At 52.7% G+C, this 18,408-nt stretch overlaps 1 protein-coding gene and 1 pseudogene across 1 annotated transcript in view; both read left to right on the plus strand.

Moving 5' to 3' along the window:
- Positions 1 to 13,119, plus strand: part of LOC127474833 (zinc finger protein 883-like) — a gene marked incomplete at its 3' end in the record, with an annotated part of 325,030 nt that extends 311,911 nt beyond the window's left edge. Inside the window, exon 6 of the mRNA XM_051796136.1 lies at positions 13,017 to 13,119. Coding sequence (XP_051652096.1) covers positions 13,017 to 13,119 — 103 coding nt within the window. The remainder of the gene's footprint in view (positions 1 to 13,016) is intronic.
- Positions 1 to 18,408, plus strand: part of LOC127474811 (zinc finger protein 208-like) — a 1,297,692-nt pseudogene that overhangs the window by 37,494 nt on the left and 1,241,790 nt on the right.

Raw genomic sequence — 18,408 nt, forward strand, 5'->3', positions numbered from 1 at the left:
GCAGCTTGGGATTGCAGTGGCACTGTCAGGGCTCTGCAGAGCTCCTGGCAGTTCATGCCTTTGTCCCCAGCAATGCCAGAGAACTGCAGGGGTTGCAGTCAATCACTTGTGCTCTTTGGGACCCCAACTGTCTCTGCTGAATGGGAGCAGGCCTGGAGTTCCCAGACTGTTCCTGCATCCAGGGTTGGGCCTGCAGTGACGTTTGTGCAGCATTCAATTGGCGCAGTGGCAGGATGGCCATGGATCCATTCCTGCAGAAACACAGTAGTGCTCCATCCCAGGCAGGGATAGAATGGGCCCACAAATTTTGGAAGGATAAGAATCAGGGAGTTTTGGCCCTGTGGAATCCCATGGAACCAAAGGAACCATGGGAGATGGTGGAACCTCATGGAATAAAGGGGACATTGTGACCCTGCAGCACCTCATGGAACCAAAGGGAGTCTGGGATGTGGCAGGGCCTGATGGAAACAAAGGAACCTCCTGGGAACAAAGGGAACCAATGAGACACTGCGGAATCTCATGGAATCAAGGGTCCATTGTGACACTGTGGAACCTCCCAGAATCCAGGGACCATTCTGATTCTGCAAGGCCTTCTGGAGTCAAAGGGAACACTGTGACACTGGGGAACCTCATGGAATCAAGGGTCCATTGTGACACTGGGAAAATGATGGAATCAGTGGGCCATTGTCACACTGCAGGGCTTTATGGAGCCCAAGAACGCTGGGAAACAGTGCAACCTCATGGAATCAAGGAGCCATTGTAACACTGCGAAGCCTCAAGGAATAAGGGATCCAATCTTTGCCTCAGATTTTGTCAACAAATTCAATTTAAGGGATTACAGAATTGTGACCGAACCACTTTTGTCCCACACGTTTTAATGATTGGCAAAATGAGAGTATTTATATGAAAAGAATCATTTATTCTTACAAATGATCAGACAAAAGATCTTAATCAGAATTATTTACTACACAATACAAAGGCTAAAACTGCTAGTTGTACAGTATAAGATAGGATAGTGCACTATATTGAAGAAATTATTGAACAATTATATTAAAGCTAGCCAAAAGAAATAATTATTAAGTAGAGATCTGATGGAACTCACCAGACCAACGGTCATGGGGAGATTTCTTTTGCTCAACCTTGAGGAGTGTCCTTGGAGGGTGTCCCCACCCAAGGCAGGAATCTCCACACATCTACCCCAAGAAGGGCTGTGTTAGAAGAACCTGCCTGGATGAAAGGGGACTGGACTTCTATAGTAGGAAGGGATTGACTGCTCCTCACAAATGTACAGACCAGTTACCAGCTTCACTGTCCCATCCAACTTCCAAAAGCAGGATGTGTGTTTGGAGTTGGGTGAACCAGGCTGGTTTGAGCATCATTCAACACCAAAACCATTCCCATGGTGCCACCGGTAACTCTCAGATCTCACAGACAGCTTGCATGAGAGCTGGCACTGTTGGCATTGTCTGATGGGATTTTAGGCCTTATCAGGGTAGGCCCTCCTGCCACCAGGGCAGAGAGGTTGGCTGTGAAAGTCCATCCTGGAGATGCACAGGGAACCAAGAGTTGGGCTCCTGAGTGACATCCAACAATGGACAGGGGGATGGGACTGACCAGATGAAAGTGTCTCAGGTAGAGCACCTGGCACTTGGCCTTGTTGAACCTCCTCCAAGTGGCCTGGGCCCATGGATCCAGCCTGTCCAGATCCCTCTGCAGAGCCTTCCTGCCCTCCAGCACATCAACACTCCCCCCAGCTTGGTGTCCCCTGGGAACTGCCTGAGGCTGCACTCCATCCCCTTGTGCAGATCATTGGGAAAGAGACTGAAGTGCCCTGAGCCCAGTGCTGAGCCCTGGGAACACCAATGGATGGAACTCCATTGCCCACCACTCCTTGGGCCTGGCCACCCACACAGATGTTTGCCCAGTGAACAGATGCTGCAGAATTTGTTTGATAAAGGTCCTGTAAGCCCAGAATATTGGGATGAGTGCAGATTTAGCTCTGCACAACAGAGAAATTAATTCACTTTCTCTTTTCCTCCACTGTGGTTCAAGGGAACTTGTGACTTCAGTGTGTGACTCCCTGTGTGCAAAGGGCAAATATGGACAGAATCCAGGGCAGGGAGTGTTGGGGGCATCCTGGGATCTGTGCTTGACACAGAAGGTGTTTGCCATTGGTCTAAGACTATCTACTGTGCAAAGTGGACTTCAGTGGAGGCAATGTGGACTTAATACACAGCAGGGGAAGGTCTTCTGGTTTTTATTGAGCTGTGCCTTCCTCTGGTTTTGTTTGCTGGCATTAAATGAACATCCCTCTGTGTCTTGTGCAGCTCCTTCTCCAAGCCAAGCAGGTGGGAGTTGGTGCCAAGGAGCTGAAACCTGCAGGTCCAGCCTTGAGTGGAGGGAGCTCAGATTTGCCCAAGGTTGCTTGAAGTGCCAGGGGTTTGATGAGGGAATGGTGGGGTGGGGATAGGGATAAAGTCTGTTGGATTGTCAGACATAAATGGTCTTGGTTTTCTTATCTATTCAGACTGAATTAAGAATTGCTCAGGATCAGTATCGACTGGGGATTGCTGATATTAATGTTAAAACGGGAAAAAAATAAACGGGACATAAAAAAGGAAATGTTTTGTCATTGTTTCTTTAATACAATATATTCACTTGTAATGCAATTCTGAGATATGTCTAATTAACCACAAAAGAATTGAAGACTTGCAAGTAAATTATTCCCAGGGGCTTGTCTGGTTAAGATGCCAGCACTGAAAATAGAGTGTAGAGGAATGAGCAGACACGAAGACCATCCCTGGGGCTGGGGAAGCAGGAACTCAGAGTCACTGGTTCCAGGTGGAAAATGGACTGTGGAGTGTGGCTGTGAAATCTGTCTAAGAAACGACAACAGAATGGAAGATTTAAAAGTAAGTTGCTTCCAGAGTTTAGTCTCCTTAAGATATTTTGAATGTCAATGAGCCCTTTGGCACTGAATTCCTGAACTGAGGATCTGAAGACTGAGCAAGCCTCTAGAGAAGTCAAATTCCTCAGGAAACCTCCAAGTTGTTGAGGATGTCAGCAAGCCCCAGTGAGGCCATCACTGAAAAGAGAGTGTGGAGGGAATGAGCAGACAAGGAGACCATCCCTGGGGCTGGGGAAGCAGGAACTCAGAGTCACTGGTTCCAGGTGGCAAATGGACTGTGGGATGTTTCTGTGAGAGCCCCTAATGGCTGTACTGGTTTCAGGGGCAGTACAGTTAAATTTCTTCCCCGTGGCTGGTGCAGGGCTATATTTTGGCTTTGTGCTGAACCCAGGGTTGATAATCACAGAATCACAGAATAGGCTGACTTGGAAGGGACCCACAAGGATCATCCAGTCCAACCCTTAGCCCTGCACAGGACCATCCCCAAGGGTCACACCAGGAGCCTGAGTGTACTATCCAAACTCTTCTTGAGCTCTGTCAGCCTTGGTGCTGTGCCCACTGCCCTGGGGAGCCTGTTCAGTGCCCAACCACCCTCTGGGGGAACAACCTCTTTCTAAGATCCAACCTAACCCTGCCCTGACACAACTCCAGGCCATTCCCTCAGTCCTGTCCCTGCTCCCCCCAGAGCAGAGCTCAGGGCCTGCCCCTCCTCTACCCCTGCCCAGGAATTGTACCTGCAGTGAGGTCTCCCCTCAGTCTCCTCTTCTCCAGCTGAACACACCAAGTGCCCTCAGTGTCCTCACACGCCTTCCCCCCAAAGCCCTTCCCCATCTTCCCTGCCCTCCTTTGGACACTCCCTAATGGCTCAATCTCTCCCTTCCATTGTGTCCCCCCAAACTGCCCCAATGGTGCAGGTGAGGCCGCCCCAGGGCAGAGCAGAGCGGGACAATCCCCTCCCTGGCCCGGCCGGCCATGCTGGGCCTGATGCCCCCAGGACAGGCTTGGCCCTCCTGGCTGCCAGGGCACTGCTGACTCAGGGCCAACTGGCCACCCACCAGCACCCCCAGGGCCCTTTCCCGGCACTACTTTCCAGCCTCTCCTTCCCAGTCTGTCCGTCCATGCGGGGTTGCCCCATCCCAGGGCAGAATCCGGCACTTCCCCCTGTTGAAGTTCTCAGGGCTCCTAAAGAGCCGGGAGGTCACGGGATGTCAAAGAGCCCCACGGAGCTAAAGGGACCCTTGGGACACTGTGGAACCTCATGGAATCAAGTGGCCACTGTGACACGTGGGGCCTCATGGAATCAGGGGAGCCCTGGGACACTGTGGAACCTCACGGAATCAAGGGGCCATTGTGACACTGCAGGGCCTCTTTAAACCAAAGGGGTTTGTGCTGGGCTGTCACAGGCCAGGGCAGGGGCAGCTGGAGAGCCCCTGGCCCAGCCATGAGTGACGGGCTGAGCCATCAGCTCCTGCTGAGAGAAGGGACCTCACAGGCCCTTCCGAAGGTGTTAACAGCGGGTCTATTGGCTCCCAGGATGAATATATTGACTCGGTAAGCTTTAGGGTGTATCCTTGATGATAAGGAAGTCAGTACGCAGCCCTAAAGGAGAAACAAAGCAGACTGTAAAGTTGGTAGGCCTAGGATGAGGGAACTACAATAAGGCCTTGAGCTTTGATAAATGTATCACCAGTTGATCCTAGCCAATGAAAACACTGTTGCTTGCTTAGCTAAAATGAGGTTATTGCTTGCTGCTAGCAAGGGGTATAAAAAGGCAGATGAGAAAATAGTGACATCTTTTCTGCACACAACTAGACTCTTTGTGTCTTTATCGACCGCCACGACTCTACACCAACAGTTTTGTTATTGCTGGGCAGCACTTGCACAGCTCCAAGGCCTTTCCTGCCCCTGGTACGGCCACGCTGGGGAGGGAGCTGGGGGTGCGTGGGAGGGTGGGAGGAGACACACCTGGGCCAGGTGACCCCCCTGACCCAAGAGCTGCTCCAGACCATGGACATCACACTTCAGGGTGTGTAGGGGGGAACTTTGGAGTGCTGGTGTTTGTCTGCCCAGGTCACCGTTACTCGGGACGGGGCCTCGCTCTCCTGGAGGTGCTGAACACCTGCCTGTCCATGGGAAACTGGGAATGAATTCCTGGTTTGGCCTTGCACATGTGCACGTCTTTGACTCAACCCAGGAGTTTTGTCACTTCTACCCTTCTGATTCTCTCCCCCACCCCTCTGGTGGGGAGGGAGTGAGCGACTGTGCAGTGCTGAGTGTCTGGCTGACATTGCTAAACCTTGAGAGATGGAAACTCCACAGGTCTCTGGGACCCTGTTCTAGTGCTGAACTATCCCCTTGGTGGATTTTTAAAATTATTAATTATTTATTCTGTATGCCAAATTACTCAAGCCTTACAGAACTCAGTGCAAGATTTCATAGCAGGGCAAGGTGCCCTTCATATCCTTTAGCTTTTTAAGCTGATTCCACACAGAAACACTGCCCATAGGCCATGAGGCCTAGCAAGGGATTTCTCAAACCCAAGGGGAGTGACCTCTCATGGGTTGTGTCACCTCTGGGGCTCATTGATGACTGACCACGATTGCACTATTTCCCCTTAACATTACATTGGTCAGACCCAGCTTGAAGGAGCTCTTGTCATTGAACTCTTTTGGGGTACTGAAGGTGCTCTGAAGGACAAAGATGTCATGGCAGGGCAGGACATAACAGGAATGCCTCAGGACACCGTTCCCCTCCTGGAGGAGGAGGAAAGCCAGGCTAGAACACATGGTTTTGTTGGAGTGAATATGGGGTGCTTTGTTTAGGCAACCACATACCCCAGTGGGACTTGTAGCATTTGGGACCATTTTACACCCTCTGTAGGATCACTTTGTCCATAGGAGTCTCTTCAAGGCCATTCTCACTTCCTTATTCTTCAAGCTATAGATGAGAGGGTTAAACATGGGAGTCACAACTGTGTCAAACAGGGCAGAGTATTTGTCAGGATCTCCAAAATCCCTCGAGTAGACGACTTTAAGTAGACGACTGTGGCTGAGCCATAGAAGAGTGTCAGCACCCCGAGGTGTGAGGAGCTGGTGGAAAAGGCTTTGTGCCAGCCCAGAACTGAGGGGATTTTCAGAATTGCCCTGATAATTTGAATGTAAGACAGAACTATCAAGCAGAAGGGAAGGATTAAAAAAACCAGGGTGATGGTGTGCAGCCCCACTTGGTTCCAGAACGTGTCTGCACAGGCCAGGTCCAGCAGTGGGGGGACGTCCCAGAAGAAGTGAGGAAGGTCACGGGATGCACAGAAGGGCAAAGGGAACAGCTGGTAGGTCTGTCCTACCTACACTGGTGCCACAGCCCCCCAGGAGCCCAGCAGCAGCCTGGTGCAGAGCCCCCTGCTCATGGCCAGGGCACAGGGCAGGGGGTGGCACATGGCCATGGAGCACTCATAGGCCATGGCAGCCAGGAGAAGGCTTTGGGTGCTGCCCAGCAGAACCAGGAAATACAGCTGGGCAGCACAGCCAGGGAAGGAGATCCGGCCATCTGCCCTCAGGAGACACACCAGCATTTTTGGCAGTGACAGAGGTGTAGTAGACCTGCAGGAAGGACAAGTTCCTCAGGAAGAAGTACATGGGGCTGTGCAGGCTGGAGTCCAGCACAGTGAGGAGGCAACCAGGCTGTTCCCTGCCAGCACCACCAGGTAGATGAGCAGGAACACCGTGAAGCACAGGCCCTGCAGGCTGGAGTGGTCACAGAATGCCAGAAGAACGAATCCAAATCCAACAGTGTGGTTCTCCAAGCCTTTTCTTTGGGACATTTTCCCTCTGCAGAGCAATCCTGTGGCCTGTCCACCACCACCCCCACTTCAGGCCTAGAGAAAGACTCCACACACCAGCACACACGGGACTGCAGGAGGAGGGGAGCTGGACCAAGCTCTGCAGGAAGGTTTGGGAATCCAACAGGGGCTGTTTGCTGCAGGGAGGTTTGCAAAGGGAGGGAAGAACAGAATCCATGAGCCTGCATGACCCGGATTTGCCATAGAGATAAGGGAATCTTGACTTGTTTGGCCAGAGGGGATTTTATTAAATAGAATGCCTGGGGATAGAGGAGAAAAAAAGGAAGGAAATGCATAAATACCAGCCCCTTGCAGAACAGTCTGGCTTACATTCCTTGTCCAGATGTTTAATGCATTTAATGTAAGAATGAGAAGAAAGAGGGTGAAAAAGGAGAAAAGTGATGAAAATGGGGAAGCAAAGCAAGGTAAGGCAAGGCAAGGGAAGGAGAAGCAATCCAAACAAAGCAAGGCAAGGCATGGCTCAGTTCTTAGACCTTGGTGAGAGAGATTAATCCCAGCTCTCCTCACATGTGGGAGCTCATCCCCTGGCACTCTGTCAGCACACCAAGATCTGGGAGACTGTCCAAGATCTGAATCATTCACCTTCACATGGTGAGGGGTGAATCCCATTGGAAGTAAACCAGGCTTCTCTCTTCCAGGGAATCCAGTGGCTCTGATGCATCCATGGGCATTTTAGCAGGACAGGGAAGCAACGGTTTATGCAGAAATAACAAGAGTTCCTAACTGTACTAAGAGACAGGTTAATGCAAGCAGTGCCAGTGTGTCCTGCAGTTTTCAGTCATCCAGAGAAGAAAGTGGTTCAAAGAGGGTGATCTCCCCACCATACCTGATTTGCCTGAACAGATCAGGTTTTTATAACTTCTGAGAGAGTCACTGATAATCCAACATTCCTGACCTTGCTGCTCTGTCCCTGGGATTCCTGAGCCCTCACAAATCCAGCCCAGGGCCCGCTCACTCCCATCCCAGCCCTGCAACACTCCCCAGTGCCCTGCAAGCCCTGGCAAAGGCCCAGCAATGCTCCTGCTGCCCGGGGAGCTGAGCCCTCCCTGTGCATTCCCCACCCTCCCAGAGCACAGGGACTCCCTGCAGGGCTCACTGGCAGGGTGGGAGCTACAAGGCAGCAGCTCCTCCATCGCAGGTGCCTTCTAATGAAGCCACAACTCAGCTGAAAAGGGGTTTCAGGAACTCACTTTGGCCTGGGGAGGGAATGTCCTCTCCCAGGCGAGGGCTGAGGATGCTGCTGTGTCTCAGCCAGCACCAACACCCATTGAGAAGTCTTCTTAAACCCTGAGGTGTCACTGATGACAATAGCAGGTCAGAAAAAAATCAAGTATCCAATTAGCCAAGGGACAAGCACAGGGCATTTTTTCAAGAGAAAAATCTGAATTCACACAAACGTCATCCTAATACTTCGCTTATTTTCCCAAGGTATTTGTGCCATTTTCCTGTGAGTTTTATCTGTCTCATAGAGATGTCATTCAAAATTCCCAAGATCAAATTAAAGTTTGCATGAGAGAAAAGTCACCATGATTTTCTAATCTACCAACTTCATAACATAAATATACAGAAAAATTAAATATTCCTATTTAAAACCAAAAGTAATCACTGAGATACCCACATATATTTTAATTTAATGCTTTAACTCAAAGCAACCATTCCCATGCAGATTATCCACATATGAGCAATCCCTCCTTGTTCCCAAATGTTGTCAAAGATGCAGCCTCCTCTTTTTAACTCTCAGGTGTCTCCATGCTCCAAAGATCTCGAGTGGAGCCCAAAGCAGGCCAGTTTTGCTCCCAGGAACCTGCCAGAGCCCTTCTTAGGTGGTGCCAATCTCACAGGCAGCGTTTCCCAAAATTGGAGGAAGCCTGAAAAGGAAGGAAACTTCCCCAAACCGAGCCAGGCTTTTCTCAGCACCTGAGCTGCTGCCCAGAGCCTTTGCCTCCCTGCACCCACGGCCTCCAAGGATCTGCTGGAGAGTCCCTGGGGAGGCTTTGTCAGGAATGGCCCTCGGGGGGCTCCTTAAAGTTTCAAGGGACTGCAAGGTTTTCAGAGCAATTTGGGGTTTTGATTTTGCATTTTTGAGAGGTTTGTGCAACCATGGCCTCCAATTATCTGCTGTAACAAGTCCCTTGAGAGCCTCAGACAGTGACAACCCTCAGTGGGGCTCATTAATGCTTCAAGGCACTCAGGGTTTATTGAGGTGCTTTTTTTGACACTGAGCCTCTGAGAGGTTTGTTCAGTCGTGGCCTCCAATGACCTGCTCTAATTAGTCCCCTGAGAGACTCTGTCAGTTGTGACACCCAGTGGGGCTCGTTAATGCTTCAGGGACTGCAGGGTTTTCACAGGACTTTGTGTTTTGCTTTCCACACTGAGTGTCTGAGAGGTTTGTGCAATCCTCTGCAATTACCTGCTCTAATGAGTCCCTTGAGAGGCTTTGCCAGTTGTGACACTCTGTGGGGCTCATCATTTCTTTGAAGTAGTTCAGTTTTTAAGGGCACTTTGGCTTTTGCTTTTGACACAAAGTCTGTGACAGATTTGTGCAATCATGGCCTGCAGTGATCTCCTTCAAGGAGTCCTTGAGGAGCCTGGATTGGGAATGGCCCTCAGTGAGACCCATTAATGCTTTGAGATATGTTGAGATTCTCTTCTGACTTGGACTCATGGAAAGGTCTCCTCTCTCTCAGAGGAGAACCTCACCTGAGGTTCAAGGACTCAGCGCCAAGTGCACCGTGGGGACCACGGGGCTCCTTAAAATCAATCAAGTGCTAAGAAACCACAGCTCTGCCTTGATTTTCCTCTAGTCGAGTGCAGTTAATCAGGAAGTTTTCTTAATACGCAGAAATACTTCAAAGAGGTTCTAATAAACATGCATTCTTATTTTCAAGGGTGTAGTTTCTTACTTTTCTCCTTTGAAAAGAGTTGATCGCAGCTTTCTCTGATTGATATTGATCCAGGGTCTCTCCTAAGGAGGTTTGGACTGGTTGGAGCTTTCCCTTGAGGTCTGACACAGTGTGGACAACCTTGCTCCACATTTCCCAACTCCATCCTGTCTCTGCTCAGTCTCCTGGGTCCTGCTTTGCTCACAGAACTGGCTGCACACAGCAAAGAGGGCTTTTTCTTCTTTTTTTGCCACAATCTGAAACTCATGAGGTTCACCTTTGGTAACAGACACTCCTCAGCTGTGAGCCAAGTCCCTGCTGCCAGCAATGAGGTTCAGCTCCCCCAAGGCAAAACCGTGCCAGAAATGTTTTAGACACCCAGAAAGTGAAATAATAAACACGAATAAAGAGTTGGTACTGGGGGGACACTTGGGGATCCTGAGGGGCACTTATGGGGCAGTTTTAGGGGGACATTTAGGGGACACTTAGGCATCCAGGGGGGCGCTTCAAGGTCGGGGACCGTACTGGGGCTGGATGCCTGAAGAATGAACACACAGCCCTGGAACCATTGGATCTCCTGGATGATTGAAGTGCCTCTAATAGAAGGTGCGTGGCCTGCCTGCCCCTCCCGCCGAGCACCAGCTCCATCTCCTGCTCCTGCCCAGCGGCTTTGCAGAAATCCAGGGCTGGGTGTGGATTGAAGGCTGTGGCAAGGGACAGGATAAAGTTGCTTCACTTTCCACCCTTGATGTCTCAATGTCTGTGATCTTAGGAACCCTCACAAACCTGGAACAAGGCAGATTATCTGTTTTTGTAAGATATGTACATGGAGATTGTTTTGATCTGTGTTTAAATCGTCCTTGAATAAAAGAACTAATAGAAAACTATGTAAAAAAAAAAAAGGAAAAGGGAAAAATAAGAAAAACGAAAATTAAAAAAGGGAGAAAAGAGATAAAAAGGAGAAAAAAGAGAAAAAAAAGAAAAATAGGAAAAAATGAGGAAAAAAAAGAACAAATAAAAAAGAGAAAAAAGAAAAAAGAGAGAGAAAAAAGGGAAGAAAAGAAAGAAGAAAGAAAAAAGAAAGAAAAGAGAGAAAGAAAAAAAGAGAAAATAAAAGAAGACAGAAAAACTAAAAACAGTCCGATCCTCCCCCGCCGCAAGGACTACAACTCCCACAATGCCCCGCGCAGGCGGGGGGCGGGCAGGGGCCGTGGCCGCGCGCTGATTGGCTGCGGGGCGGGTCTGTAAAGGCGGAGGGCGCGCGGAGCGAGCGCCATTTTGGCCTCGTGGTCGGGAGTGAGGAGGACTCGCCTGCGGCCGCTGCACTTCGCTGGGTGAGTTGGCGGGGGGGCGGCGAGAGCGGGGTCTGGGGATCCCCTCGGGGGCTGCGGGGAGCGCGGGTGTGGGTGGAAAGGCTGGAGGGCTCGGGATGGTTTGTCGGGGGGGTTCGAGGGTTCCCGGGAACGTTGTGAGGGGTCCCTGAAAGGACTCGGGGGGGAGGTTGAAGGTCCCTGGAGGGTTTTGGGAGGCTCTGATGGGAGTTTTGTTTTCTGAGAAGATTTGGGGTGTCCCAGGTGGGCTTTGGGGCTCTCTGGGGAGGTTTGGGGTTCCTGGGAGGCTTTGCGGGGATCTTGAGGCAGTTTTGGGGTCTCTGGGGGGTTTAAGGTGTCCCAGACGGTTTGGAGAGCCCGTGGGGGGGGTTGGGGGTCCCTGAATGGGCTTGAGGGGTCCCAGGTGGGTTTTGCGGGTCACTGAGAGGGTTTGGGGGGTGCTGGGGAGGGATGAGATCTCTGAGGGGATTTGAAGGGACCTGGAGAAGGTTTTGATGGGTCGAAGGGGGATTTCAGAGGTTTTGAAAGGATTTTACAGGGTCCCCTAAAGCCCAGCAATGGGGTTCAAGGGGTCCCCCAGCCCCCAGGGGAGGGGTCCTAGGGATGCCCCCCAAAATCCAGAGGGGGAGATGTACCACAACCGGGTAAGGGGATCCCAGTGCCCCCAGTATATCCCAGTGACCTCCCAGTTACCCTCAGTATGGCCCAGTAACCCCCTCAGTGACCAGCCAGTGTGTCCCAGTGACCTTCCACTGCCCCCCAGTATGGCCCAGTGATCCTGCAGTGAGCACCCAGTAACCCCCAGTATGGCCCAGTAACCTGCCAGTGTCCCCCCATGTGTCCTGGTATCCCCCAGTAACTCCCCAGTGCCCCCCAGTGTGCCCCAGTTCCCCCCCAGTCCCTCCCAGTGCCCTCTCAGAGGGCCCCTGAAAGCCTGGTGAGGGGGGGCACGGAGAAGGGGAAGCCTGGACAGTGGGGACCCCTGGGATCCCCTAGGACAACAAAGTGGAGAACCTGGAGAGGGGGAATTTCTGGGAATGCAGCATCCCGAAGGCGAGAATCAGAGGAGAAGGGAGCCTTGGGACCCCCAACACTCCCAGCATCTCTAGGTAGAACCCTCAGCATCCCAGAAAGGAGAGACTCTCTGAACCCTAAAGGGGGGAAACCAGAGAAGGGGAAATCTTAGGAGAATTTTTTTGGGCTCATCTTCATATTTTAGAGTATTTTTTAGGTGAATCTCAACTTTTTTCAGTTTGGGGGGGCAGGAGTCTTCTCACTCTTTCTTATAGGCTTTTGCCTGAATGTTGATGATTTGGGTTTTTCTGGGCTGAATCTTGGTGTTTTGGAGGTTTTTATGGACACAGGATGCCCAGTGAGTTCTAGAGATGGACTTGGGCAGGAGGAACCCCCAAGCCAACGCGCTCAGCCCTTGTTTTCCCCCCATCAGGATTTGTCCTTCCCAAAGCTTGGTCGGATGGAGGAGGAGGCTGGGAGGAAGAGGAAGATGCCTTGGGCCCGCCAGGCAGGTGAGGAGGAAGTCAGTGTCCCTTTGGGCGGGTGTTGTGCTGGCTCTGTCAGCCCAGCATGGCCCCGGCTGCAGGACAACCCCGCTGGCGCCGCCGTGCTGCCGGGGCCGGAGTTGGGGGGATGTCCTTGGCCTTCCCTGTGGGCCGGAGGCAAATCCCCTGCCTGTCCTTCTTGCTTCCTGCCCCAGGCCCCGAGCTGAGGAGGGAGAGCGCGGAGGACAAATCCCCCCGTGAGACCCTGGTGGGAGAGGCCGTTTTGAAGGGCTCCCCGGCGCAGGAAGGCAGCGGGGAGGAAAAGGGCCGGAGATCCCCCCGCAGGAGGGGCTCCAAAGCCAGCCCAGGGTGCTCTGAGGAGGAAAGAGCCAGCCTGTGCCGGGAAGGCGGCCGGAGCTTGAGGGGGAGCTCTGACCTGGTGGTCCCTGATCAGCCTCCCAGCAGAGAGAAGCCCTTCAGGTGCTTGGAATGTGGGAAGAGCTTCAGGGACAGCTTCAACCTGATCCGACACCAGCACATCCACACTGGTGAACAACCCTACATGTGTGGGGAATGTGGGAAGAGCTTTAGGAACAGCTCCCACCTTCTCACCCACCGTCACATCCACACTGGGGAACGGCCCTACAAGTGCTTGGAATGTGGGAAGAGGTTTCATACCAGCTCCAATCTCCTCCTGCATGAGCGGACACACACGGATGAGAGGCCCTTCCGCTGCACTGACTGCGGGAAGGGCTTCAATCGGAAAGGCAACCTCCTCACCCACCGGCGCATCCACACAGGGGAGAGGCCCTACAAGTGTGGGGAGTGTGGGAAGAGCTTCACCCACAGCTCTAACTTGACCAGACACCAACGGACCCACCGGGGTAATAGAAGCCCTGTGAGTGCCCCAACTGTGGGAAGAGCTTCAGCCACTGCTTCCACCCCAAATTTACCCCCTAATGCTGAGGCAACCCCTGGAATTCAAGGACTGTCAGTCCATCCCTTTCCACCAGAAATGGCCAGTCCCCTTTCCCAGGGGCAGCTTCTTCCAACAGGACCCTTCTTGGGGGGAGTGTGGAGATTCCTGCCTTGGCTGGGGACCCCCCAATGTCAGTGCTGGAGGTTGAGAGCAGAGATCTCCCCACCAGCGTTGGTCTGGGGGAGTTCCATCCATCTCTAATTAAGAATTCTTGCTTTTGTGCCAGCTTGAGTAGAATTGTTTCAACAATTGCTTTAGTGTAGAGCACTGTCCTATCTTATCCTGTACTCCTGGTAGTTTTAGTGTTTGTATTGTACAATAAATAATTCTGATGAAGATCTTTTGTCTGATCATTTGTAACCCTAAATAACTCATTTCTATCAATAGATCTGATTTGCCATCATTAAAACCTGGGGGACAAAAGTGTTTCAGTCACACCTCTCTATTTCCTCTAAATTTAAAATGTTGGCAAGATTCATGGCTGAGATTGGATCCAGCAGCCCCCAGCACCTCACAGGAAGTTGGGATCTCAGGAGAACCACTCCCTTTCCCAAAACCTGGTGCCAAAGACCCCCATGGGACCGCTGAACCCACCAGACCCCCCTCCCTTTTCCACCCTTCCCCCTCTTCCTTCCACTTTTCCATGGTCCCCTCAATCCCCAGACCAACCAGCATCCCTTTTGGGGTCCCAATCCCTACTTTTTTCCCCCCTCTTTTACCCCTTCCATATCATCCCCCACTCCCCAGCCCCCTCATGCTCAGTTTGGGTGTGCCACCCTCCCCTCTTCCCACTCTTCTGACCTTTCTTACCCTTTCCCATCATCCCCCAAACCTCGAGCCCCTCCCCCCCACCTTTGGGAGGTCCCACTCTCCTTTCACTCAGTTTGGGTTTCCAGCACCCCTTTATCCCCTCTAAGCCCCCCTTTTCCCACCGACCTCCCCCTTCCCACCCCCTGCTCACCCGAGAGCTCCTCTCCCGCAGCCGGGGGGGCTCCCAGCACCACCAGTGCCCAGAGAAGTCCCCCCAGAAAAGGGGTTGGGTGGGGTCCTGGGTGGGCTTTGAGTGTGTTTGGGGATCCTTGAGAGGCTGTGGGGATGTTTTGGTGGGGTCCCAGCACCTTTTGGGGTGAGCTGGGTGTTGTATTGAGGGGCAGGTGCCCTCCCAAAGCTCCCCTAGAGCGGGTTGACACGAGGGGACAGTGAGGGGTCCCCATTCCTGATCCATCCCGGGGCCGCTTCTGCCCTTCCCAAACTCGACTCCTCCCTCCGGGTCACCCCACGCCTCCCCCCCCAACTACCCCCGAATAACCAGGACTGGGGAGAACTGGGAAGCTTTAGTGGGATCACTGGGAGCAGCCGGGCGGAGGCAGAGTGACAGCAGGGGAGGGGGGACACACGACCCCCCAAAATCCTCACGGGGACAGGAGGGGTCCAGGCTGGGCCCGAGGCCCCGGGGAGGGGCTGCGGCCGCCGCCGGCTCAGGAGCTCTGTGGGGAGAGAAAAGGGGGTGACACCGAGGTGGGGGGTCCCCGGGGGGGCACAGACGCTCTGGGGGGACACACGACCCCCTGGGACCCCCCTCACCTTCTGGCGCAGGTAGAAGCCGAGCCCCAGCGCCAGGGAGACGAAGGCCAAGAGGAAGCCCCCGGCCCCTCCTTGGCAGCAATTGCTCAGGCTGATGGAGCCCGGCAGGGCCGGGGCCGCCGGCGGTGTCCGATCCCGGCAGGAAGCGGGGAGGGCCCGGCGGGGTCTGAGAGAAATAAATCAAGGCAGAGCTCTCTCTTTATTTTACCCCCTGGGCAGTGACCATCAAGAGCTGTCCCTGCTTCACAGCAGAAGCTCTGCAGACTTCAACAAAGTCTGTGGAAGAATCTCCTCTAGGAAAGTTGGCCCTGGGCTTCTATGCTTATCCAGTGGTGGATCTCCAGTCACACATTCCCAGGCCAGTGAGCAGCTGATCTGTCAAACTCTGCTTCCAAAAGCAGCATGTGTGTTGGAAGGTTGGGGAACCAGGTTGGGTTTGGCACAATTCAACACTAAACCAACCCCTTGGCACCAGCAGTAACTCCCCACAGAGAGTTTGCAGTGCTTGCATTCTCCCATCAGATTCTTTTCCAGGTAGAACATCTTGATACAAGGGGTCTGTTACCACCCACCCCAGAAAGGGGGGGGTAACCAGGTTCTTATTAATAAATCCCTTGGGGTGGATTAGAGTGAAATGAGACCGAATAATTGGTGTATGAAAACATATAAGTAGGGTTTATTTTAGAACAATTTTATTTCAAAGGTAAACAGGTATGTTGCCATTTTGGGTGTTATCATCTCTATCTCTCATCTACAGCAATATGGTATAAAGGTAACCTTTAGGGAAAATGCATAAGGGAAAGGCAGGATAAGGGTGAGGGAGAGTAAAGGAAAGCAAAGCTGAGAGTGGAAAGATGTCTGTAGTCACCGCCCACGGGGTCCAGCGATGGAACTTGGGAGTTGCAGGTCCAATGTCTGTCAGTTGAAGTGGTGGCCTTGATCTGTTGGGGGTGGGGGAGGGAAGCCCCCACACTCCAAGAAGTTATGAGTTATTATATCCATGGATGGTGTCCCGGGCCGTGCCTCGAGCCTCCAAGGTCTGCTGGGCCTGCGCAGAGTTCCCGTGAGGGACCTGGTAAACACGGCTCTTCTCGCCTTTTCAGGGCTTGACACCTTCAGCAGCACTGGCAGGGGGGATGGGTCCAGCTGCCTCTTCCCAGCCTGCAAAAGTGCCCTGGCAATCCCAGAATGCATAAATCATTGTGGCAGTTTGAGACCCTCAAAAATCCAATTTCCAAGTCCTAACCCCCCCCCCCCCCCTAATTTGTTTCAGTGTGAGAGGGTTTTCAGACAAAACATAGCTCAGTATGGGGGGAAGGGAATTATATTACAGTTTATTACTTACACAAATAAATACTATAATACATTATATACACAATTTTAACTATCTCTCCTATGGAAAAGCAATATATTTACATTAGATCAAATCCCTCCTTTCCCTCCGATAAAAGTTCTGAAGGGAAGATGAAAAGATCCTTTCTACTTTCAGGGCAGCAGTGTCTCTCCTCTTCAAGACAGCAGTCGTAGCTGGATTTACCGCTCCTGCTGCCCACTCACAGTGGAGAAAAACTCCCTTGGCTCTTGGCCACAGTACTCGGCCCAGTTTAACACTGTTCCGACTTTCTACAGCCCCAGAAGGGGGGCTGGGGGGCCTTGGCCCCCAGCGGGGCTCCCTGGCCCCTCTCTCTCCTCGTGGTCTCAGACCACGGCTGCTGCTCTTCTTTCAGCTACGTAATCTCTTCTTTTCCAGCCTGTTGTGATATGTTTAATTTTGCTGCTCTTCTTTCAGCTACGTAATCTCTTCTTTTCTGGCCTGTTGTGATATGTTTAATTTTGCAGGGGTGCTGATTGGGTCAACACCAAGAATACCACCTCCTGGGGTTAACCACTTTCCAACTCCAGGGGAAAACCCTTTTTAACCCAGGACAGTCATGAACCATTTCAGTCTCTGACACTCCTCACCTTGGCCAGTCAGTTCCTGGGAACAGCCCTGGCAGCCCAGCCCCCAAGGGCACACGATGTGCTGTGGGCTGGAGAGGACCCTCCTCAGCCTGGGCAGCAGGGCTGGAGGGGGGGATTCCCTGACTTTCCCCAGATGGGCCCTTCCTGCCCACCAGCTCCTGCTCCAAAGGGCTCCCACACACCCCGGGCCACTTGTCCCACTTGGGCACTTGAGCTGCCCCAGGGCATCTCTGGGCAGTGGCCAGCTCTGGGACTACTCTGGCAAGTCATGGCCTGAAGCCAGGAGTGTGGAATTTAGGAAATAGTTGAAATCTCTGCAGAACAGAACTCTTGGTGACTGCTGAAGGCTTCATGAACAGCATTGCCACATCTTTTCTTTTTTTTAAATTCATCAATTTTTTGTAGGTGAACACCAGGACTATGAGACCTGGAAAGAGCAGCTTTAGACACGGCCCCGCTGCAGCAGCGACTTCCAGGATTGAGCAAAGCAGAAAAACAATGGCCACTTGTGTTATTTATTGTAGGGGTTACCCCCCCTGAGCTGTGTATTTTTCCCGACCCACGGGGGTCCTGGGGGTCAGCCATGATGTTACCTGAAAGCTGGGACTGCTCAGGGCTGGAGCTCAGCCCCAGCACAGCCTCTCCCAAAGAAGGACAGGGCAGAGGGGTTCTGGGCTGTGGGCAGCGAGGGCCAGCTGGGCTGGCAGGCAGCTCCAGGGCACCTCTGGGGCTGTCAGAGAGGGGCTGTTCCAGGGCCCTTTGGGCTTCTGGGGGCTCCTTTGGTCTGATTCTGTAAAAGAGGCACAGAACTGAGGCAAGAACAGCAGGACTACAGCTCCTGGCCCCTCAGATGGACCAATGCAGCCGCTCATGGGCTGTGCCAGAAGACGACATCTCCCGGCACACTGAGGATCCCGGCCCTTCCAGCTGGATCCCTTTGAGTGCCATCCTCCCCCCTCAGCCCTAAGCCCCCCCAGGACTCCACCAGCCTGGCAGGGCCACTCAGCTACCCCTGGGGCAGCTCAGGGTGCCGCGCAGGGGCCTGGGGTGCAGTAAAGGCCTTGGGAGGGCTCCTGAGCAGCCCAGTGCTGGAAGAGCTGTTGAGTGGGGCAAAGCTCTTGCTGGTCAGTGGGAGAAAGAGAAAAGGCAACAAAAGCCATGGTTTCTGTTAAGCTTGAGCAAATGTTATGCATTTAATGTGACTGAAGGGCTCAGAGCCCAGGCTCTGCGGTGTGGGGACAGGAAAGAGGTGTCCTGGGGGCACGCAGGGCTGTCTGAACATGGGGCTCCTTGGGATGTCCCGAGGAGACATGAGAGTAAAGTGGGCCTGGAGACTCTCTGAGGGCAGCTGAGTGCCAAGGGCTGAGGCTGGTCTGTGTCCCCAGGGACACCCTGCCTGTTCCT

The sequence above is a fragment of the Manacus candei genome, unplaced genomic scaffold (genome assembly GCF_025592945.1).
Source record: "Manacus candei isolate 608988 ecotype Guabito, Panama unplaced genomic scaffold, ASM2559294v1 h1tg000045l, whole genome shotgun sequence".
Taxonomy (NCBI): Eukaryota; Metazoa; Chordata; class Aves; order Passeriformes; family Pipridae; genus Manacus; species Manacus candei.